We start from the raw sequence: 25068 nt of genomic DNA, 5'->3' as shown, positions 1-25068 counted from the left end.
CTTTTGTATAGCCCAGATACATCCAGATTTGGGCGCGAAGACAACGGCTCCCAATGGGGTATAAAGATAGCCCCTCAGGAAGCCATTCTCTCTCTCTCTCTGCCGCTTCTCCTCCGTGCCCTGCCTACAAGGGGAACAGCTCAACAGCCCGCCCAAAGAAGTGGAATACCAGCAGTTACTTTTGAATTACTGGGGTATCTCTACTTCGGGGCGGTGAAGAATCCAAGACAGACCGCAGGGGCACGGAGCAGGCGTTTACTGGTGAGCATAAAACTTTCTGGCCCTTTACAAGGCAACCTAGATAGGTATTAGGGGTGGGAATTAAAGGGAGATTTTGTTAAATTGTAATTTTAGTCAATTTTCCCTCGATGTGTCCGTTTCTCCTCCCCTATTAAGCAAAGGTGTGCTGTATTAAGCAAAGGTGTGCTGTATTAAGTAAAAAAGAGTGCTGTATTCATCATTATTTTCAATTTATTCTCGTTTTATCTACATCGCTACTGAAATAAGTCCAGCGGTCAGAACCAGAAAAGGGGAGCGATTCGAAACCGCACGGGGCTCTGGAGCAGCTCAGATACTTCTGACTGGCCAGAGACAATAACCCCATTACACCTAAAACACCCCCTGTATTTTCTACAAAATAGAGGAGGTAATGATGCACTGGTCAGATCGCACTTTGAATACGGCGTCTAGTTCTAGTCCCCAAGAAGAGACATATTCAAGCACTGAAAGCAGTGCAGAGAATAGCTACTATGCAGATCCTCAGTGTAAGGGTTATGAGAAAGACTGGAGAAACCCAGGCTTCTCTGCTTAGAAAGAAGGCATCGGAAAGATGATCTTATAGAGAGGTATATAAGATTCTTAAGGATAGAGAAAAAGTTAACCAGTGAATGAATGGAGCATCAGGCAAACTAGCAAATCAATACATTAAGGGAGAAGAGGGCAACAGCGAATTAATTGACCACCAGCATACCAATAAATTAATACAGCAAATTCAGAAATTCAAGAGGGCAGCAGAGGATTAATAAATTAATAGAATAACGGGCACCAACAAATTAATGGAGAAATAGGCATCAGTGAACTAGTAAATTAATGGCGCAGCAGGCACACTAGCAAATCAGTAAATTAATACAGAAATAAATGCCAAATAATAAACTAAGAAAGTAAATACAGATCTGTGCTTTACTTAAATTATTTTGGTTGTTATTACTTGGCGAGACTAAAGACTCCAGGGAAAGAGCATCCTAATGGCATTACTTAAAGCACTGAGAACAAACAGAACAGCACTTGAACACACAGAAATAAATATTAAAGTAGAACACTGGACTTGCTATATGTCTGTCTCTCCGGTACCATGAAGAAAGCAAAGAGCAGCAGACTGCAAAATAGAGCTGAGGCTGGAAGGCTACAAAGAATGGTGGTGGTTCATTTGGGGCCTGATAGCAGGGTTTGGGATGAGCAGGAAGATCAACTTGGAAAATATAAAAATACTGATAGTATTTTCAAAATTAAAAGGCACCAAATTGGAGGATGGGAGCAGAGGGAATAGAAATAGGTGTGGACAGGCCAGAGACAGACGGAGCAACAGCCAGAATCAGTGGGATGGGTGGGCTAGAGGATGCCAGTCAGTAGTGGGGCCGAGCAAAGCTTGGTTTTTCAATTTAAGACTGCATTTGATTCTGACAATTAATGGACCACATGCAATAGTCACCAAGGATTCAATGCAACACCAAAGATACCCTCAAGAGGTTCAGCAATCACAATTTGAGACAACTATAATTTGAGGATGATCTCAATTTCTTTGATCATTTCTGCTGAAAATTTTCTTAAAATTAAATGAATTACTGAATAATGTACATTTTATAAAAATAAGAGGAAATATATTTTTGAAGATTTTTTAATTGAAGGTACTATGCGAGATGTCCTGAGCAATAAACTGTTAGTGCCTTGATTAAATATCATGACACTTAAAACATACAAGAACTGTTTTCCACGGAATGCATTCCCAACAAACAAAAGTTATTGGGCCAAATCTTTCTGGAAAAATAACAGCGAGTTCACGATGCACGCCGTTATTAATGCGCAAATCGTCCAACAGGTTCAGGGGAAGAAGGGATACACAGTGAGTTGTGAATCTCCAGAACTTGCTGGTCAATTTTTGTCACTCCGCTGTTTACTTTGCACAAACGGCATCTCACCCAATGTTTGTGTGTACCCTTTTTAAATACCCCATTGCACTATACAAATACTAGGAATGTGTGGATCAATTTGCTCACAAATTACTTCAATAAACCCTCATTAAAACTTGCTTTCCATTCTTCTCCCCCACCCCCCAAAAAAACACCAATTGAAACTGAAGTTAAATTTTCATAACGATGCAGAAATATTCCAGTGTAACATTTTCAGATTTTTAAACAATTTCTTTTGATAAATATCAGCTGCTTTGGCAAACTAACAAAAGTTTGCTGGCCTAAAAAGCACCGATTTACAAAAATAATTAGCCATCTGCAAACATTTCTGCTTCTTGGCTTTGAAAGATTTTGTGCTGAGAAATGAATAGCCTATGATTGAAACCACAAATAATTGAGTTATTCAATTTTTAGCTAACCTACACTGCTTGTTAATTACAGGATTTTGCTGCCCCCTTTGGATGAAAAGAATCAGTGCTATGCAGTTACAGTGCATTCTCTACTGTGCTTCCCGAGCTATAGAATTAATTTAGCTCCTGTTGTGGGCACTGGCACTTCTGAGGGTGTAAGAAACACACCATTCTACAGCTCATGACCACAGAGTAGAAAAGAGATCTTGTTCTCCAATGCAAGCACAGTCAGAAAGGCCACCGTAGTGTCACTACTCTTTAGCCTTATTTTAACTCCCAGCAGGAGTCATGCAGGTGGGGGCTGGAAGGATGGGAAAACGTCTGGCCCTCTGTGTGGCCTGGGAGATTTTAACTCAGTCTCCCACCCAAAAATGACAGGATGTGCTAGCTGGCCAGTGGGTGGGAGCATGATTTTGGGCAGCAAGAGGCTGACGGTCCCTGATAGTCAGGTAAGTGCTTAGGAAGCGGGTAGGAAGGGCCTTGTGGTCAGGGGAGGGGATTGGAAACCTGAGGAAGGAGAGGCCCGCTGAAACACTCCTGCACCTCCTGGCCCAAAAGGAAACAAAACATTTTTTTTAATTTACATTTTTTGGACGCTTCCATTACCAGATCCACTTGTCTGTCAAGTTGGCCTGGCGGGGAAGCCGGGACGGCTCCATGCTCAGGCCTTGGGCTAAAATTGCAGTCGGGCCCCAAAGACGTAATCAGAGCCTATGCTGCATATTCAAAGGAGGTCCCGCTCGCCTGCTCAAAAATAAGGTTAAAATCACAGTAGGTCGCCGAGGCCATTTTAGCTGCCTGTCTGCCTGGTTGACACTGGGCAGGCAGTGTTAAAATAGGCCCTTTTGTTTTTTTTCAGAGCCCCAAGAGTTAACACGGTTCATCATTTGTAGATGACAAAAAAATTCACACTCCACAGTAGAGGGAAATATCAGGATTATTTTTAAACAACAACTTCTATTAATATAGCACCTTTAACGTAGTAAAACGTCCCAAGGCGCTGCACAGGAGTATTGCAAGACAAAAAATTTGACACCGAGCCACATAAGGATAAATTAGGGCAGGGCTTGGTCAAAGAGATAGGTTTTAAGGAGCGTCTTAAAAGGAGGAAAGAGAGGTGGAGAAGTTTAAGGAGGGAATTCCAGAGCTTAGGGCCTAGGCAACAGAAGGCACGACCACCAATGGTTGAACGATTATAAGCAGGGATGCTCAAGAGGGCAGAATTAGAGGAGCGCAGATATCTCGGGGGGTTGTGGGGCTGAAGGAGATTACAGAGATAGGAAGTGAAAAAAGGGGTGACTTAAGAGTGAAGCCTCTCAGGATACAGAGGAAGTGACAGATACCCCTTCAAATACACTGAATTTTCACACAAGTAAACAAATCCACTTAAGGTCAGGAAGTCCAGCTTGTAAAGAAAATATTAAAGGAACAAATAGGAAATATCCTGAGAACACTGGTACTTTCAAAAACACTAGTCGCTAATTTCTTCCAATCCCTTAAAGAAGACAAAGGCAATGAAGCAGAAACATCAAACCCTGTTGTGTCATAGTTCTTCTGTAATTGATGACATATGAACAGAGTAACAGAACAGAAAGGACAACAAAAACAGGCTAAAATTCCTATGAGGAATATATATACACACAAAATAACCTTTATTAGCCCAGTAATTCCTCTCCCAGCACGCGAGTACGGACGGGGTACTCACGCGTGTGCCCGGAGGAATTGCCGGTTTTCAGCATGCACAGCGCATGCGACTTGGATTTCCTTTATTTTTAGAGAGTTGCGCATGTGTAAAGGCCTCCGGTTTTTACGCATTGAAAAACCACACGTAAGTACTTAGTTTTACAGGTAAGTGGTCTATTAATACAATTTATTTAAAACATTTCCACAGGTTTATTATTTTAAAGAATTTACAGTAAGGTACGTTTAGTTTTAGCCCCGATTTTTTATATAATAATTTTTTTCAAATTTTAAAATTATTGTTTAAAATAGTTTTTTACAGTTCTTTATGGTTCATTTAAGTAGTGCAATTTTTTTTAAATTTTCTTTCAAGTTTAAGTAGTGTTTTGGGGCCAGGAGTTTTCATGAGTTTGACAACTCTCACTATCAAACTCATGAATGAACTTTTGCAACCTCCCATTGGTTGCCCTGTGCTCACGTGATCCCAGCCGGCTCATCGCACTAAGTATGCCGCTGGGTCACGCACGCACAGCGTGGCAGGACCTCAAGCGGGCCAGAGAGAGGAAGTGCAATGCGGGCCAGGATTTAAATGTCAGCGCGCCGGGTAAGTGCACATCGGGGGCTTGCACGCGCGGCAAGCTCCCGATCCTAATTTCAGGGCCATTATCTGCTTTTGTTTGTGTTGGTTCTTTACCTCGTATGCAAATTTACTCCTTCTCTTTCAGGCGCTGATGCCTTGCTGCAGTGCAATCTCCCAAGTATTGAACACCCTCCATTACTTCACTCAAGTGAACATTTTTCATATCTGTACCTAAAAAATGAGTATCAATAGGCTATCCAGTCACAGGAGACACCATTACTGAGCCCATTCCTATCCTTGTCCTGAAGTCCATTCACACACACCTCCAGCAGGAGGTGGGGGGGTGATAGATAGCTACCAGGAGCAGAAATAGTGGCCAATATTCTCCTCCTTAAAGCAGGGACCCGAGGTCAATTGTAGCACCCTGCCCACTGCTCCACCTGAGATCAGCTAACTCAGCACAAACTACAAACTGAACTTGGAACTTTTGTGTTGTGTGTGCGCCTCAGCTCTCACCGTCTTAATTTGCTAAACTAACAGGGCAAACTAAAAGAAAGACTTGCATTATATAGAGCCTTTCACGACCTCAGGACATTCCAAGGCACTTTACAACCAATGAAGTACTTTTGAAGTGTAGTCACTGTTGTAACGTAGGAAACATGGCAGCCAATTTGCGCAGAGCAAGGCCCCACAAACAGCAATGGAATAAATGATCAGATAATCTGATGGTTGAGGGATAACCATTGGCCAACGCACCAGGAGAACTCTCCTGCTCTTCTTCGAACAGTACCATGGAATCTTTAATGTCCACCTGATGGGTTTAACGTCTCATCCGAAAGACAGCACATCCAACAGTGCAGCACTCCCTCAGTACTGCACTGAAGTGCCAGTCTATATTATCTGCTCAACTCTCTGGATTGGGACTTGAACCCATGACCTTCTGACTTAGAGGCGAGAGTGCTACCACTAAACCAAGGCAGACACCCAATCCTTTCTAATTCCTTTAGAGTGGTAAGGAACTATTATTGAATCAACTGAAAAACAGGAAGAGAAATGGTCACGGTGAATGTACTGAACATAGATCAAACTTAACATCTGAAAGCTGTGACTATGGTAGACAAAAAAAGTAAAGGGATAAAGACTTGTCCTGTAAGGAAACATGCCAGCACATATAAAGAGCTCTTTGATATTATTCTTATCATTAAAACCTTTTTGTCTGCTTTCTTTCACTGGTTAGCAACTGGCATCCATCTACAGCAAGGGATTAAAAAGGATTAATAAACAATTTGAAAAAATAATTACCCGTTTGGAGAATGGGAATAATACATATAGTTAGTTCTTTGGCAAGGAATTTTGAACTTTTGAAGGCTCAGACTGTTCTTCTTTAAATAAAGTTATTAATTGCAAAGGTTTTATTTTAATGTTGACAAAATTGAAATGGAATTTAGAATGCTAATAGTATTGAACTAGTATAATATTGAGCCATTCTTGCTTCATGCAGTGCTGAAATTAGGCAACCAATTTCATACAAAATATATAATTAACAACAGTTGAGGACTACTGACAGTGGGAGAGGAGAAGTTCTCACTATGAATTAGGTGACATAACATGGAGCAGAGACAACTACAATAAGGACAGATTACTCACAAATTTGGTACTGTTGATGGAAAGCCACAGAAAGACCAGGAAATTGTACTAGGGTACCAAGAGCTATGTCTCAGTCTAATCCACATTAGGGCTCTTCACTTTTGATTGATGGGCAGATTTTGCAATAGGTATGACAGTGTACTCAGAGTATGCCGTCATACTGCCTTTGAAATGGACAGCAAGTTTGGAATTTCTGCACGCTAAATCCTGAACTTGCGATCTGTCAAGTTACGACTTGACAGATGATCCCCACTGACGGGGAAATACTCATTGCTGGCGCAAAGTTGGGCTAATTACCCACCAACTGCCCAACAATTATGGACGAAAATGTTACAGTTAGTGAAAGCAGGCGCAGGAGCCTGTTTCATTGCGAAAGGAACCACCTTTCCGTTCTTTTGCAGATTACTTGTGATGATTAATGAAACCGTTAATGGTAAAAAAAAAAAAAAAAAGTTTGCATCCAACCAGAATATGTCTTCTCTTTAAAAGCTGGCAACCATGGTTAAAGAATATTGTAAATCTCCTTTAAATATGGCTCAGCAATAGCTAAAATACTTTAAGGAGTGTATTTTTTTTTAAATTTATTAAAAGTTTTTTCTGTTTAGACAGGCAGTAATATAATTTGATTATTTTGAATAAACAGTACAATTTACTGTAATAGTTTAATTAATTAATGAAAAGAAAAAATCTAAAGTCAATTTGCATCCCCCCCATTATATGCAAAAGCACCCTTCTTTCTCCTGTCACCTTATTCTGTAACTTTATTCCCCCATGTACCAGTTATCATATCCCATTGAACAATTAACTCCACATATCTGCCAAGAGGAAACTTGGTGCTTCCACGGGTTGAAGCACCAGGCCCACATGATCCCAGGTACGCTTCCACAAACGCTGCGCCCCTAGGATCCGTGGGCCATTACACTGCCCTCAAGTACGCAGTGTCAGAGAGCAAGTTCGCAAAGGAGGGCCCCCATCACGTAAGTTCGTATTTTATTCGCATGCTGGCGGCGTACTCCATAGATATGCCACTGACCCCAAAATCCGCCCCATTATATAAATCCAGCCAAGAATCAGAAGGTAAATGTTATTTTCCAGGTGAAAATTTGATCTAGAATTCCATTTTACAAAAAAACAAGATTTTTGCAGTCTTTTATTGATTGTAGTTTCTTTTTAAACCTTTTCTAAATTTTTTGATATTTTAAAATTTTATCATTGGTGTAATGTACCATTTGAGGGTGTACTCACAATGAGAAAAAATGATCCAGACCACACCATGAGTTGTCTCAGTATGCAGCTAAGACACTGTTGTCCAATACAAAGTGCTGACTAGGTACACGTATAGCTAAGGCGACACCATTGTAGCCATATGCAAAATTTTAGTTGAAAATGCCTTACATACTCACACAAGATAGGAACATGTATTTCACATGTGTATATTTACATAATATGCAAATACAATGCAAATGAGTATTGCAATCACATGGCCACAACGGTATATATTACTGATTTTTTATTTACTCACCAGAAATGCAATTAGCCACATCTGGATACCCAATTAGCTGCATGTGGCTAGTAGCTAACATACTGGACAACACTGAGCTAAAAGAGGTGCAAGGAGCCAAACCTGAATACACTCAGAAAAACTCACAATTACACAAAATTTTTCAAGCAAAACAAGATGTTTTGGATCTAATTATTCTAAATTGTAGATAACGGCACGGTGTCAACTCAATAATTTAGTAAGACATTTTGATGTCTTCAAATCGTAATTAATACAATATTCAAAAACATTTCCTCTATGCCAGCTCCCAGAATTGTTGCTGTTGAAAATGCCCTACTTATATTACAGGGCAGTATTATAGCAATCAAGAAAGAGGTGACCAAATGTGAATGTCTATCTCAATTCCAATTATAAATAAATAAATCTTATATAGTGCCTGTCATGACCTCAGGACGTTCCAAAGTGTTTGGAAAAAAACCTATTTCTTGAAGTGCAGTCATTGTTGTAATGTCGGGAACCGTGTCAGCCAATGTGCTTCAAAGATCCCACAAACAGTAATGAGGTAAAAAGCCACATAATCTGTTTTAGTGATCTTTGTTGAAGGATAAATGTATATTTGCCAGGATACCGGGGGATCTCCCTTGCTGATGTCAAGGTCCCTGGTAACTTTCTTGGCATAACCCTCCTCTTCTTTTAAAACCTCCAACTCACCTGAGCAACGTCACGGGTGACCTGCCAGTATTGAATGGATTAATGCTGCTGTGTTGCACATTACACTATAATCTCCAGTTACCATGCCTCCGGTTTCATCTGACGCTACTCAGGCCCAACCCGGCGCTAGGCCACCGGTGGCTGTGCTGTTGTCCAGTCGTGTCTCACCTCTGTAACCGGGCGGCAGAGGTCAGTGAACGTCGGCCCGACATCTCGATGCCTGTCGCGCCGGCTCCTCCAAACATAAACAGCCCGCTCTCCCGTCGGTTTCCGCTCTGCCAACTCCTCGGGCCCCAGTTCCTGCAACGATCATGGTGTCGCAACCGGCTTAACGCCGCGTTTTGGGAAATCAGCAGAACTCGCCTGGTGACCGTGGCCGCCGCCATGTCCGTACCGGGTACTTTGACTCAGTTTAAAACTTGTTTACGCTTCTTCCACGGGAGCCGTTGGCCGCTCCCGCCCCGCGCTGACCTGTGTGTGCTGACCTCACCAGTCTCCCGCACCGAGGGGAGCGCGCGCATGCGCGAGGGGGCGGTTCCTGGCGTCGGCCCGAGGCCCCCGGGCAACGGGACGGTCAAACATCGCTTCGAGGTAATACCCACCCTGTGTCCGCGCTCTCTTTAGTTTACTTTTCAAATCTACCGGAGAGGAAGGCGGGGGCAACATTTTTTTTTACAGGATATTAACCAGTCGAACATTCGGATCACTGCCATTGCTGCTTATCTATTGTTTAACTGAATACGTTCATACTCGGTGGTCATTTGGATAGTGAGACTGATGTATATAATTCTGCTCCCTTCGTGATGGGTTCGTCAGTGCATTTTTAAAATTAGTATTCAATCTAATTGTCTTGTTTTGCACACTTTGTACAAAAAATAATAAATTGCAGGACAACAGAGTATTACAGTTTAACTCTTTATTTAAGCATTAGGTCTGTTATCTTTACTCATACAGCACCTTGGGGAAAAACCTGGCATTAGGACCCCTAGCCTGGTTCTTCAAAATAATAGTACTCCACAGATGCCTGCAGGCCAATGACAACTCAGCATGTGATCACATGTGAATATAATAGGTATTCCTTACAGATGCCTGCGGGCCAATGATAATTCAATATGCAAATATTACATCCCCTTTAAAAAGAAAAATGTTATGCATTACTTTTAAACCTTTCTTCTACATAATGTTCTCGGTAACATAAACATATAAGTAAACTCAGCATTTAACTAGCACTGAAAACATCTCAACGTTTCAATAACGATGTACAGTTTTTTTTAGGGCCGCGATCTGCCTACACCCTTTGACAGTTCACAAGTCAAGGATAACTCTAGGCTTGACCGCTCGTCCCGACCTTGTGTGGTATGAAACTGAGCATGCTCCTGAATCGGTCAACAATTCAGGTTCAGGTAAGTATGATGTGTTTTGTGTATTGCTCTGCTCATCACACTCTGTTGAACTGATCCCCTCGTCAGAATGACGGTGTTGTTCCTTGGTGTTCAGGAGGTGCCTGCGATTGTGGCGGTACACCTGTCCTTCTGGGGTGCGGACGTGATACGATCGCTCAGTGTCAGCTGGCTGGATGACGACTGACGGATTCTCCATTGTGCAGCGATGGCAGTAGTCTAGCTGACCTGTCATAGTATCTCTTTTGGTGTTGCTGTCTCTGTACACGTTTTGCATGTACTTGCTTGCAGCTGATGACCTCTGGCTGCAGCTGCTGGTTGATGCTGGGAAGGATTGAGCGAAGTCTGCGGCTCGTCAACAGCTGTGCTGGTGACTTGAAGTTGTCAACCGGAGTGTTGCGATACTCAAGGAGACTGATGTAGGGGTCTCTTTTGTCTGCTTTGGCTTTGTCCATGAGTGTTTTTGCAATCTGGACAGTTTTTTCAGCAAGGCCATTACTTTGAGGGTAATGTGGGCTTGATGTGACGTGTGAAATCCCATGCCTTGGCAAACGACTCGAACTCTTTTGATTTGTATTGGGGGCCATTGTCTGAGACTAAGGTCTCTGCAATGCCATGCCTGGCAAAGGCTGCCTTTAGCTTGTGGATCACAGCTGCAGATGTGGTGCTGTGAAGCTTGTCCAATTCAAAAAATCTGCTGCAGTAATCAACAGTCACTATGTAGTCCTCATTGTTCCATGTGAACAGATCCGTTGCCGCGACCTGCCAGGGCCTGTCTGGGATACGGTGAGGTATCATGGGCTCTTTGACATTTGATGGGCGGCGTTCTAGACAAATGGAACATTTTCCGACAATGTCCTCAATGTGTTTGCACATTCCGGGCCAAAACATAATGTCACGTGCTCTTTGTTTGCATTTTTCCATGCCCATATGTCCAGCATGAATTTTTGTCAACATCTCTTCTCTGAGACTGGTAGGAATGATGATTTTCTCCCGTTTGAAGATGATTCTGTTGATTTGTGACAGTTCGTCTCTGTGGTTCCAGAATTCAGATATGCTCTGAGGGCATTTCCTCCTTTCCTCAGGCCATCCTTCATGTATAACTTTGCTCAGCAGTGTGAGTTGTGCATCTTTCTCTGTTCCTGCTCGGATCTCCTTCAGTTTTGAGTCACTCACAGGTAAGCTGTTGTGCACCTGCACATCCATGCCTTCACTGAGGCTGCTGTCCTGGTAGCTAAGAGACTTTCTGGAGAGCGTGTCTGCGACAGGAATGTCTTTGCCTGGATGGTGAATGATTGTGAAGTCGTACTTCTGTAGCTGAAGGATGATTCTCTGTAGCCTTGGTGGGGCTGCGGCTAGTGGTTTCCTCATGATTGACTCGAGGGGCTTGTGGTCGGATTCCACAATGACTTGTCGGCCATAGACGTACTGGTGGAAACGCTTACATCCAAACAGAATTGCATATCGTTCTTTCTCGATTTGAGCATAGTTGATTTCACTGTGAGAGATCTGGAAGCGTAGCTGATGGGCTTTCCTTCTTGCAGTAATACTGTGCTTGGTCTGTACTTTGACGCGTCCACTTGTAGTCTGAGCTCTTTGTTGGGGTCGAAGTAGGCAAGAACTGGACCTGGTTCTCTGGTGATTAGGTCTTTCATTTTCTGAAATGCTGTGTCATGTTGTTTGTCCCACAGGTACTCATTGGATTGTTTGAGCAACTGACGCATGGGTGCGTTGATTTCGGAGAGGCTCGGGGCAAACTTGGCTAAGTAGTTAACCATGCCTAGTACTGTCTCTAGCTCTGCGCGGTTCTTCGGCGGCGCCATCTTCTTGATGGCGGAGATTTTCTCTGGATCCGGCTTAATGCCATCAGTTGAGAGGCGATGCCTGAAATAGCTGATCTCGGTGGATCCGATTATGCTTTTCTCGGGGTTGAGCCGGATACCTTTCTCCCGTGATCTTTGTAGCATCGCACGGAGGTTCCTGTCATGTTCCTCTCTATTCCTGCCATAGATGAGGATGTCGTCTACGATTGCGACTACTCCATCGAGGCCTTCATAGGTTTCGTCGATCTTCCGCTGGAATTCATCCTGAGCTGAGATAAGACCAAATGGTAAATGCAGAAATCGGTAGCGTCCAAATGGTGTGTTGAACGTTGTTAGCTTAGATGACTCTTCCATGAGCTTGATAGTCCAGTATCCTGATCGTGCGTCCATTACACCCACTAGCTTGGGTGTGATGTCATCTAGCGTTGGTAGAGGGTAGTGAGGGCGTTTGATAGCCTTGTTCAAATCTCTGGGGTCGAGACAGACTCTGAGCTTGCCTGTACGTGGTTTCTCAACCACTACTAACGCGTTGACCCACTCTGTCGGTTCTGTTTCCTGGACGCTGATTTCTGTATTCTCCATGCTCTGCAGCTCCTCCTTCAGGCAACTACGTAGAGCAAGGGGTATCCTTCTCAGTGGGCAAACCACAGGGGTTGCTGCTGGGTCAAGGTGAATAGTGCATTCACCTGGGAATAGTCCGATTCCTTTGAAAACTTCAGCAAACTCCTCCATGACTGTCTGCTTCTCAACTGGTGTTGTCAATGATAGCACTAGCTTGACGAGGTTCATGTCTAAACATGCCTTTAGACCTAGCACTGGAGGTGCTCGAGTGTCAACAATGTAAAAGTCCAACATCATGTCGCTTTCTTTGTACTTGCATTTTATCACGCATGTGCCTTTTACAATGAACTGCTCACCCCCATAGCTAGTCAGTCTGCGTGAGGTGGGCTGTAGCTTACACTCATCCTTCAAGCTGTGATACTCACGCAGAGAAATTACATTAACCTGAGCTCCAGTGTCTAGTTTAAACTTAAACTGTGCCCTGTTTTCCTATCTCAATATCTGCAAAGGCTTGCTCAGTCTCTGAAATCTGTTTTTTCTGTGACACGGAATCAATAAACAGTTCCTCTGCATTTGGCTCTCTATCTGGCATTTGGCTGTCACTCACTGTGTGTACTGCTCTTCCAAAAACAGTCCTGCAAACTTTAGCAAAGTGGTTCCATTTACCACATTGCCTTCCTTTGGCAGGGCATTGCTCCTTTTCCCCATGCACCTTGTTTCCACAATATCCACAGTTTTTGAAGCGTATTATGTCTGTGTCGCTCATTTTTAGAACTCTCTCTGTTCTTTCTGTTCTGAAACACGCTCTCTGGGCGGTGTTCTTTGGTGTGTGTCTATTAACTGCGTGCACTGTCTGTTCACGCAAGCTGTTCGTGGTGCCGGTTATGGTTTTCAACTGTGCTTGGGCTATCTCGTGTGATCTAGCTATGTCCATAGCTTTGTCCAGCGTTAGCCCGGACCCAACATTCAAAAGTTTCTCTCTCACTTTAGCTGAATGTATTCCAAACACGATGCGATCTCTGACCATCTCATCTTTATCTGCATATTCACAGTCTTTTACCAGCAGTTTTAACTCAGTCACGAACTGTTCAAACGACTCACTAGCTCCTTGTACTTTCTCCTGAAACTTGTACCTAGCGAATATCGTATTTGTCTTGGGCATCACATATGATTCAAAACGGTCAAAATAACTTTTCAGTACCTTTGCTTCATCCGCGGTGAGAGACCATAAAGACAGACTGCAAAAGCTTTTATCGGTATATCAGGAGGAAAAGACTGGTAAAATCCCAAGTCGGTCCCTTGCAGTCCGATTCGGGAGAATATATAATGGAGAATAAGGAAATGGCAGACCAATTAAACTCATACTTTGGTTCTGTATTCACAAAGGAGGACACAAATAACCTCCCAGGAATATCGGCAAACATAGGGACTAATGAGAGGGAGGAGCTGACAGAAATTAGTATCTCTAGGGATATGGTGTTGGGTAAGTTGAGGGGACTGAAGGCCGACAAATCCCCGGGGCCTGATAAACTACATCCTAGGGTACTTAAGGAGGTGGCCCTGGAGATAGCAGATGCTCTAAGGATCATCTTCCGGAACTCCATTGACTCGGGAACAGTACCCGTGGATTGGAGGGTAGCTAATGTTACCCCAATATTTAAAAAGGGGGGTAGAGAGAAAGCAGGGAATTATAGACCAGTAAGCCTTACATCGGTTGTGGGCAAAATGCTAGAGTCCATTATTAAGGATAAAATAGCGGAGCACTTGACAAATGGGGAAAGGATCGGACAGAGTCAACATGGATTTACAAAGGGTAAATCGTGTTTGACTAATCTGCTGGAATTTTTTGAGGAAGTAACTGGTAAAATAGATGGGGGAGAACCAGTGGATGTGGTGTACCTTGACTTCCAGAAAGCCTTCGATAAGGTTCCACACAAAAGATTATCATGCAAAATTAAGGCTCATGGGATTGGGGGCAAAGTATTAACGTGGATAGAGAACTGGCTGGCGGATAGAAAACAGAGAGTTGGAATAAACGGCTCGTTTTCGGAGTGGCAGGCAGTGACCAGCGGGGTGCCGCAAGGATCTGTCCTGGGACCCCAGCTGTTCACAATATATATAAATGATCTGGATCAGGGAATTGGATGCAATATTTCCAAATTCGCTGACGACACTAAACTAGGAGGAGGGGTGGGCTCTGATGAGGATGTCAGGAGGCTACAGTGCGATTTGGACAGGTTGGGGGAATGGGCGGATACGTGGCAGATGCACTATAATGTGGATAAATGCGAGGTTATCCACTTTGGGGGTAAAAACAGGAGGGTAGATTATTATCTAAATGGCAATAGATTGGGAGATGGGGAAGTGCAGAGGGACCTGGGTGTTCTTGTGCACCAGTCACTGAAGGGGAGCATGCAGGTGCAACAGGCGATTAAGAAGGCAAATGGTATGTTGGCCTTCATATCAAGGGGGTTCGAGTATAGGAATAGGGATACCTTACTACAGCTGTACAAGGTGCTGGTGAGACCGCATCTGGAGTATTGTGTACAGTTTTGGTCGCCCCATCTGCGGAAGGGTGTTCTTGCCATGGAAAGAGTGCAACGGCGATTCACCAGGCTGATACCTGGAATGGCGGGAATGACCTACGAAGAGAGATTAAATAGTTTGGGCTTGTACTCACTGGAGTTTAGAAGATTGAGAGGGGATCTCATCGAAACATATAAAATTATGGCAGGCCTGGACAGGCTGAATTCAGAGAGAATGTTTCCAATGGCCGGGGAGCACAGAACCAGGGGCCACAGTCTAAAAATAGCGGGCAAATCATTTAAAACAGAGATGAGGAAGAATTTCTTCACTCAAAGAGTGGTGAGCCTGTGGAATTCCCTGCCACAGAGGGCTGTGAAGGCTAATTCAATAAATATTTTCAAGAGAGAATTGGATATATTTCTGAAGGCTAAGGGGATTAAGGGTTACGGAGAAAAGGCGGGGACGGGGTACTGAACTGGTAAGATCAGCTATGATCTCAGACGAAGATCAGCCATGATCTCATTGAATGGCGGAGCAGGCTCGAAGGGCCGAATGGCCTACTCCTGTTCCTATCTCTATGTTTCTATGTTTCTATGTTAAAAATGTCTCTCCCTTTTTCTCCGATCCACAGGAGTAGGTAGCTGCATCTTTCTTCCTCCCCTTTGCTTTTCAGCAGACCCGAGAACATCAACTCCACGTGTTGCTTGAACTTGCGCCATTCTACAGGCAAGTTCAAAGATCCCCAATCCATTCGAGGGAAGGGAGCTCCAACGATGTCCATTTCAAATCCCTGTTCTGACACCATGTCTTGTTTTGCACACTTTGTACAAAAAATAATAAATTGCAGGACAACGGAGTATTACAGTTTAACTCTTTTATTAAGCATTAGGTCTGTGATCTTACTCATACAGCACCTTGGGGAAAAGCCTGGCATTAGGACCCCTAGCCTGGGTCTTCAAAACAATAGTAGTCCTTACAGATGCCTGCAAGCCAATGACAACTCAGCATGTGATCACATGTGAATATAGTAGGTATTCCTTACAGATGCCTGCGGGCCAATGATAATTCAATATGCAAATGTTACACTAATCAAACCATTTTCCTTCACTAGATTGCAACACTACAGTTTGACGACACGCACGCAAACAAATGTATTTGATCTTCAAATGACTCTGGTTCAATGGTAGATCACTGCCGTTACTGTCAGAAAAGCGTGGAAGTTGTTTACCGATTAAATATCATTTAAATCAAACCTGGGAAAATAAACCCTTTGGGAATTATTATTGTTTTAGCTCTGTTTCTTGAGAACCCTAATGTTGTGATTACAGCAACTTTATTATACGGATAGGGGTTATGCCCTATTTTAAATCATAAGACAGCCAATATATCTTGCTAGCCCCTAGCAGATCTCCCATAGTGTTCACGGTGAGTTAGGTCTCCCCCGTGACTACATACATGGGTCCTTTTGAATTATGTTTGGAGGGTTTTGTTATACCACCGGAAGTGATCTTAAAGTTACACTTAAAAAATACTGAAAGCCTGTTTAAAAGCGTTGAGCTGAAAACAGACTGTAGCTTGCTGAGGCACTTAAATTGTACTATCTACTAACAGATCTATGCACTATTCACTTGTGGTGAGTTAATTTGCCGTGACTGAATAAATCATATTTATCTCATATGCAAGATTTTTAATAATAGATATAGATATTTTTTTGAACTGAAACAAGGCAGATTTTCGAACTGCCACAGATAGATGAATTGGATGAACTGCCACAGCCAGAGGTCGTGGACCATATTGGTACCAACGACATAGGTAGAAAGAGGGATGAGGTCCTGCAGGCAGATTTTAAGGAGCTAGGAAAGAGATTAAAAAGCAAACCTCAGAGGTAGTAGTCTCCGGATTACTCCTGGTGCCACGCGCGGGTGAGTATAGAAATAGGAGGATAGAGCAGATGAATGCTTGGTTGGAGGGAGGGCTTCAGATTCCTGGGGCATTAGGACCGGTTCTGGGGGAGGTGGGACCTGTACAGGCAGGACAGGTTGCACCTCAACAGGGCCGGAAGCAATATCCTCATGGGGAGGCTTGCTGGGGAGGGTTTAAACTAATTTGGCAGGGGGATGGGCACCAGGATATAGAAACATAGAAGATAGGAGCAGGAGTAGGCCATTCGGCACCTCGAGCCTACTCTGCCATTCAGTGAGATCATGGCTGATCATCCAAACTCAGTACCCTGTCCCTGCCTTCTCCCCATATCCCTTGATCCCTTTAGCCTTAAGAAATATATCTAACTCCTTGAATATATTTAATGAATTGGCCTCAACTGCCTTGTGTGGTAGAGAATTCCACAGGTTCACCACTCTGGGTGAAGAAATTCCTCCTCATCTCTGTCCTAAATGGCTTACCCCTTATCCTTAGACTGTGACCCCTGGTTCTGGACTCCCCCGCCATCGGGAACATCCTTCCTGCATCTAGTCTGTCTAGTCCTGTTAGAATTTTATAAGTTTCAATGAGATCCCCTCTCATTCTTCTGAACTCCAGCGAGTATAAGCCCAATCGACCCAATCTCTCCTCATACGTCATTCCTGCCATCCCAGGTATCAGTCTGGTGAATCTTCGCTGCACTCCCTCCATGGCAAGAACATCCTTCCTCAGATAAGGTGACCAAAACTGCACACAATACTCAAGGTGTGGTCTCACCAAGGCCCTGTACAACTGCAGCAAGACATCCTTGCTCCTGTACTCGAACCCTCTTGCTACAAAGGCCAACATACCATTTGCCTTCTTAACTGCCTGCTGCACCTGCATGCTTACCTTCAGCGACTGGTGCACAAGGACACCCAGGGCTCGTTGCACTTCCCCTTCTCCCAATCTATTGCCGTTCAGATAATCTGCCTTCCTGTTTTTGCCACCAAGGGATAACCTCGCATTTATCCACATTATACTGCATCTGCCATGCATCTGCCCAATCACCCAACCTGTCCAAATCATACTGGAGTTTCTCGGCATCCTCCTCACAGCACACACGCCCACCCAGCTTTGTGGCGTCTGCAAACTTGGAGATATTAGATCTAGTTCCCTCATCTAGATTATTAATATATATTGTGAATAGCTGGGGTCCTAGGACCGATCCCTGCGGTACCCCACTAGTCACTACCTGCCACTCGGAAAAAGACCCGTTTATTCCAACTCTTTGCTTCCTGTCTGCCAACCAGTTCTCTATCCAAGTCAGTACCTTGCCCCCAATCCCATGTGCCTTAACTTTACACGCTAATCTCTTATGCAGGACCTTATCGAAAGCCTTCTGAAAGTCCAAATACACCACATCCACTGGTTCTCCCTTATCTATTCTACCAGTTACATCCTCAAAAAATTCCAGTAGATTAGTCAAGCACATATAACATTAGAAAGGGGAAATAAAGTGCTCAAAGGATTGGGAGAGGCAGAGAGCACTAAAGTAAGAAATAGTAAGGTATTAGGTGAGGTCCAACTAAGAAAAAATACAGGATGGTCTAAGATGAGTTTACAGTATATGTATGTCAACGCACAAAGTGTAGTAAACAAGGTAAGTGAGCTGCAGGCACAAATAGCCACATGGGAATATGATGTGGCAATAACTGAGACCTGGCTCAAAAAAGGGCAGGATTGGATATTAAATATTCCTGGTAATAAGGTGTTCAGGAAAGATAGGGAAGGAAACATAGGAGGTGGTGTGGCAGTATTGGTTAAGGAGAATGTTACAGTGCTGGGGAGGGAGGATGTCCTGGAGGGATCAAGGACAGAATGTATCTGGTTAGAGTTAAGAAATAATAGAGGTGCCATTACACTACTAGGTGTATTCTATAGACCACCAAATAGTGGGAAAGATATGGAGGAGCAAATCTGCAGAGAAATTACAGAGAGGTGCAAGAACTATAGAGTAGTAATAATGCACGACTTCAACTATCCTAATATAGACAGGGGTCGTAATAGTGTTAAGGGCAGAGAAGGGGAAGAATTTCTGAAGTGTGTTCAGGAGAACTTTCTTGATCAGTATGTTTCCAGCCCGACGAGGGAGGAGGCATTGCTGGATCTGGTTCTGGGGAATGAGGTAGGTCAAGTGGAACATGTGTCATCAGGTGAACATTTAGGGAACAGTGATCATAATATCATAAGGTTTAGATTAGCTATGTAAAAGGACAGGGAGCAATCTAGAGTAAAAATGTTTAACGGGTAAGGCCAATTTCAGTGGTATGAGAACGGATATGGCCTGGGTAAACTGGAATCAAAGATTGGCAGGCAAAACTGTAGTGGAACAATGGACTGCCTTTAAAGAGGAAATAGTTCGGTTACAGTCGAGGTACATTCCCACGAGGGAGAAAAGTAGGCAACTAAAATCAGAGCTCCCTGGATAATGAAACAGAGAGAGAATATGATGAAGCAGAAAAAGAGCTCGTATGACAGCTGTCAGGATGCAAATACATCTGAGAATCAGGCTATATATAGAAAGGTCACAGGAGGAGTGAAAAAGAAAATAAGAGGGGCAAAGAGAGGGTATGAGAATAGAATGGCAGCCAACATAAAAGGTAATCCAAAAGTCTTCTATAGACATATAAATAGTAAAAGGGTAGTAAGAGGAGGGATGGGGCTGATTAGGGACTGAAAAGGAGACCTATGCATGGAGGCAGAGGGTATGGCTGAGGTACTAAATGAGCACTTTGCCTCTGTCTTCACCAAGGAAGAGGATGCTGCCATAGAAATAGTGAAGGAGGAGGTAGTGGAGATACTGGATGGGATAAAAATTGATAAAGAGGTATTAGAAAGACTGGCTGTACTTAAAGTAGATAAATCACCAGGAGCGGATGGGATGCATCCTAGGATGCTCAGGGAATTGAGGGCGGAAATCGCGGAGGTACTGGCCATAATAGATACGGGGGTGGTGCCAGTGGACTGGAGAATTGCAAATGTTACACCATTGTTCAAAAAAGGGTGTAAAGATAAACCCAGCAACTACAGGCCAGTCAGTTTGACCTCTGTAGTGGGGAAGCTTTTAGAAACAGTAATCAGGGACAAAATCAACAGTCACTTGGATAGGGGTGGATTAATTAAGGAAAGTCAGCACGGATTTGTTAAAGGCAAATTGTATTTAACCAACTTGATCAAGTTTTTTGATGCGGTAACATAGAGGGTTGATGAGGGTAATGCGGTTGACGTAGTGTACATGGATTTCCAAAAGACGTTCGACAAAGTGCCACATAATAGGCTTGCCAGCAAAGTTGAAGTCCATGGAATAAAAGGGACAGTGGCAGCCTGGATACGAAATTGGCTAAGTGACAGGAAACAGGTGAACGGTTGTTTTTCGGACTGGGGGAGGGTACATAGTGGTGTTCCCCAGGGATCGGTTCTAGGACCACTGCTTTTCTTGATATATATATTAATGACTTGGACGTGGGTGTAGAGAGCACAATTTCAAAATTTGCAAATGACACAAAACCTGGAAGTATAGTGAACAGTGAGGAGGAGAGTGATAGACTTCAGGAAGACATAGACAGGCTGGTGAAATGGGCAGACACGTGGCAGATGGAATTTAACGCAGTAAAGTGTGAAGTGATACATTTTGGTACAAAGAATGAGGAGAGAACATATAAACTAAAATGGTACAATCCTAAAGTGGGTGCACGAACAGAGTGACCTGGGGGTATGTGTGCATAAATCGTTGAAGGTGGCAGGGCAGGTTGAGAAAGCAGTTGAAAAGGCTTACGGGATCCTGGGCTTCATAAATAGAGATATAGAGTACAAAAGTGTAGAAATTATGATGAACCTGTGTAAAACACTGGTTCAGCCCCAACTGAAGTACTGTGTCTAATTCTGGGCACCACACTAAGGACGTGAAGGCCTTAGAGAGGGTGCAGAAAAGATTTACGAGATTGATTCCCGGAATGAGGGACTTCAGTTATGTTGATCGACTGGAGAAGTTGGAGTTGTTCTCCTTAGAGCAGAGAAGATTGAGCGGAGATTTGATAGAGGTGTTCAAAATCATGAGGTGTCTGGACAGAGCAGATAGAGAGAAACTGTTCTCACTGGCAGAAGGGTCGACAACCAGAGGACACAGATTTAAGGTGATTGGCAGAAGAACCAAAAGCAACGTAAGAAAAAACATTTTTACACAGCGAGTGGTTAAGATCTGGAATGCACTGCCTGAAAGGGTGGTGGAGGCAGACTCAATCTTATCTTTCAAAAGGGAGTTGGATAAGTCCACCCCTTCCCCTCCCTCCCAGAACTCACCCCTTCCCCTCCCTCCCACCCAGAACTCACCCCTTCCCCTCCCTCCCAGAACCATGATAGGGTTCCCCTTGTCCTCACCTTTCACCCCACCAGCCTCCACATTCAACGGATCATCCTCCGCCATTTGAAAGTTCTCTATCTGAATGCACGTAGCATTCGTAACAAAATAGACGAGTTAATGGTACAAATAACTACATATGGGTATGATCTTGTGGCCATTACAGAAACATGGCTGCAGGGTGACAATGCCTGGGAATTAAACATACCAGGTTATTTAACGATCAGGAAGGACAGGCAGGAAGGAAGGGGAGGTGGGGTGGCTATGTTAATAAAGGAAGGAATCACTGTAATACAGAGAAATGATATTGGGTCAAAAGATCAGGATAATGAAACAGTTTGGGTGGAGGTAAGGAATAATAAGGGGAAAAAAACACTAGTAGGCGTAGTCTATAGGCCTCCGAACAAGTTGCAACTCTGTTGGACGGAGTATCAATCAGGAAATAGTTGAGGCTTGTAATAAGGGAACATCTATAATTATGGGGGATTTTAACTATCATATTAATTGGACAAATCAAATTGGGCAGGGCTGCCTTGAGGATGAGTTCATTGAGTGTATTAGGGATGGGTTTCTTGAGCAGTATGTAATTGAACCGACCAGGGGGCAAGCAACCTTAGATCTGGTCCTGTGTAACGAGACAGGATTAATTAAAAATGTCCTAGTAAAGGATCCCCTTGGAATGAGTGACCATAACATGGTTGAATTCCATATTCAATTAGAGGGTGAGAAGGTTGGATCTCAAACAAGCGTGCTAAGCTTGAATAAAGGAGACTATGAAGGTATGAGAGCGGAATTGAGTAGAGTGGATTGGGAAAATAGATTAAAGGGTAAGACGATACATGATCAGTGGTGTACATTTAAGGAGTTATTTTACAACTTCCAAAAAATATATATTCCACTGAGAAGAAAAGGGTGTAAAAGAAAAGACAGCCATCTGTGGCTAAGTAAAGAAATTAAGGATAGTATTCGACTAAAAACAAGGGCATATAAGGTAGCCAAATCTAGTGGGAGGATAGAGGATTGGGAAAACTTTAAAAGACAGCAAAAAATAACAAAAAGATTGATTAAGAAAGGGAAGATAGATTATGAAAGTAAATTAGCAAAAAATATAAAAACAGATAGTAAGAGTTTTTATAGTTATATAAAAAGAAAAAGGGTGGCTGAAGTAAATGTTGGTCCCTTAGAGGATGAGACCGGGAAATTAATGGTGGGAAATATGGAGCTGGCAAAAACACTGAATGAATATTTTGTATCAGTCTTTACAGTAGAGGACACTAAGAATATCCCAACACTGGACAAACAGGGGGCTATAGGGGGGGAGGAGCTAAACACGATCAAAATCACTAAGGAAGTGGTACTCGGTAAAATAATGGGACTCAAGGCGGATAAATCACCTGGACCTGATGGCTTACATCCTAGGGTCTTGAGGGAAGTGGCGGTAGGGATTGTGGATGCATTGGTAATAATTTTCCAAAACTCCCTGGACTCAGCAAAGGTCCCGGCAGACTGGAAAACTGCTAATGTAACACCCTTATTTAAAAAGGGCAGTAGACAGAAGGCTGGAAACTATAGACCGGTTAGCCTAACATCTGTGGTAGGTAAAATTTTGGAGTCCATTATTAAGGAGACAGTAACAGGACATTTGGATAATCATAATTTAATAGGACAAAGTCAGCATGGTTTTATGAAGGGGAGGTCATGTTTGACAAATTTGCTGGAGTTCTTTGAGGAAGTAACATATAGGGTGGATAAAGGGGAACCAGTGGACGTAGTGTATTTAGACTTCCAAAAGGCATTTGACAAGGTGCCACACAAAAGATTATTGCTTAACATAAAAAATCACAGGATTGGGGGTAATATTCTGGCATGGATAGAGGATTGGCTATCTAACAGAAGGCAGAGAGTTGGGATAAATGATTCATTCTCAGACTGGCAATCAGTAACTAGTGGTGTTCCGCAGGGGTCAGTGCTGGGTCCCCAACTCTTTACAATCTATATTAACGATTTGGAGGAGGAGACCGAGTGTAACATATCAAAGTTTGCAGATGATACTAAGATGGGAGGGAAAGTAGTGAGTGAGGAGGACATAAAAAACCTGCAAGGGAACATAGACAGACTAAGTAAGTGGGCAGAGATTTGGCAGATGGAATACAATACTGGAAAGTGTGAGGTTATGCACTTTGGCAGGAAAAATCGTAGAGCAAGTTATTATCTTAATGGCAAGAAACTGGAAAGTACTGAAGTACAAAGGGATCTGGGGGTCCTGGTGCACGAAACTCAAAAGGTTAGTATGCAGGTGCAGCAAGTGATTAAGAAGGCCAATGGAATGTTGGCTTTCATTGCTAGGGGGATAGAATATAAAAACAGGGAGGTATTGCTTCAGTTGTACAAGGTATTGGTGAGACCGCACCTGGAATACTGCATACAGTTTTGGTGTCCATACTTAAGAAAAGACATACTTGCTCTCGAGTCAGTACAAAGAAGGTTCACTCGGTTAATCCCGGAGATGAGGGGATGGACATATGAGGAGAGGTTGAGTAGATTGGGACTCTACTCATTGGAGTTCAGAAGAATGAGAGGCGATCTTATTGAAACATATAAGATTGTGAAGGGGTTGGATCGGGTGGATGCGGGGAGGATGTTCCCGATGATGGGTGAAACTAGAACTAGGGGGCATAGTCTTAGAATAAGGGGCTGCTCTTTCAAAACTGAGATGAGGAGGAACTACTCTTGTGTTAGGTGGATTAAATACATGGGGTTACGGGGATAGAGTGGGATATGTGTTGGTGTAGGGGTTACGGGGATCGGGTGGGATATGTGTCGGTGCAGGCTCGATGGGCCGAATGGCCTCTATCTGCACTGTGGGGTTTCTGTGATTCTGTGAAAAAGCTGTAGAAGCTACATCATTACATAAATTTAAAACAGAAATAGACAGTTTCCTAGAAGTAAAGGGAATTAAGGGTTACGGGGAGCGGGCAGGAATTTGGACATGAGTCTAGGTTCGGATCAGACATGGCCCTGTGGGTAGCGGAGCGGGCCCAGGGGCCATGTAGCCTGATCCTGCTCCTATTTCGTGTGTCTAATTCTGTTAGATTCAGGAGATGGTTCTGTGATAGTAGATTGGCGGTTAGGATCAGATCAGCCATGATCTTATTGAATGGCGGAGCAGGCTCGAGGGGCCGATTGGCCTACTCCTGCTCCTATTTCTTATGTTCTCCAATGTGATCCCACCACCAAACACATCTTCCCCTCACCTCCACTTTCAGCATTCCGAAGGGACCGCTCCCTCCGCGACACCCTGGTCCACTCCTCAATCACCCCCAACAGCCCTTCTCCTTCACCTGGCACCTTCCCGTGCAAGCGCAGGAGATGCAACACATGCCCTTTTACCTCCTCCCTTCCCACTGTCCGGGGCCCCAAACACCCCTTCCAGGTGAAACAGTGATTTACTTGTACTTCTTGCAATTTAATATACTGTATTCGCTGCTCACGATGCAGTCTCCTCTACATTGGGGAGACCCAACGCAGATTGGCCGACCGCTTTGCGGAACACCTCCGTTCAGTCCATAAGGGTGACCCTGAGCTTCCGGTCGCCTGTCACTTTAATTCTCCACTTCACTCCCACTCTGATCTCTCTGTCCTCGGCCTAATACAGGAAACTTTTGATTAACCGGCCACTAAATAACCGGAAATGTCGGTTAACCGGCAAAATTCAGGAGTCGGT

The 25068-nt window shown here is 43.6% G+C and overlaps 1 protein-coding gene across 1 annotated transcript in view; it reads right to left on the bottom strand.

Annotated features, from left to right (window-relative positions):
• The window catches only part of LOC147111840 (adrenodoxin-like), a 35413-nt gene extending 26197 nt beyond the window's left edge, over positions 1 to 9216 (bottom strand). The window contains exon 1 of the mRNA XM_085999122.1: positions 8884 to 9216. Within this exon, the coding sequence (XP_085855248.1) occupies positions 8884 to 9101 (218 nt within the window). The 5' untranslated portion in view covers positions 9102 to 9216. The remainder of the gene's footprint in view (positions 1 to 8883) is intronic.
• Between the last annotated feature and the right edge of the window lie 15852 nt (positions 9217 to 25068).

This window comes from Somniosus microcephalus, chromosome 10, assembly GCF_052327205.1.
Source record: "Somniosus microcephalus isolate GS21.2 chromosome 10, FLI_Smic_1.0, whole genome shotgun sequence".
Taxonomy (NCBI): domain Eukaryota; kingdom Metazoa; phylum Chordata; class Chondrichthyes; order Squaliformes; family Somniosidae; genus Somniosus; species Somniosus microcephalus.
Note: the sequence above shows the minus strand (reverse complement) of the source record. Positions and strands in the feature narration are given on the sequence as shown.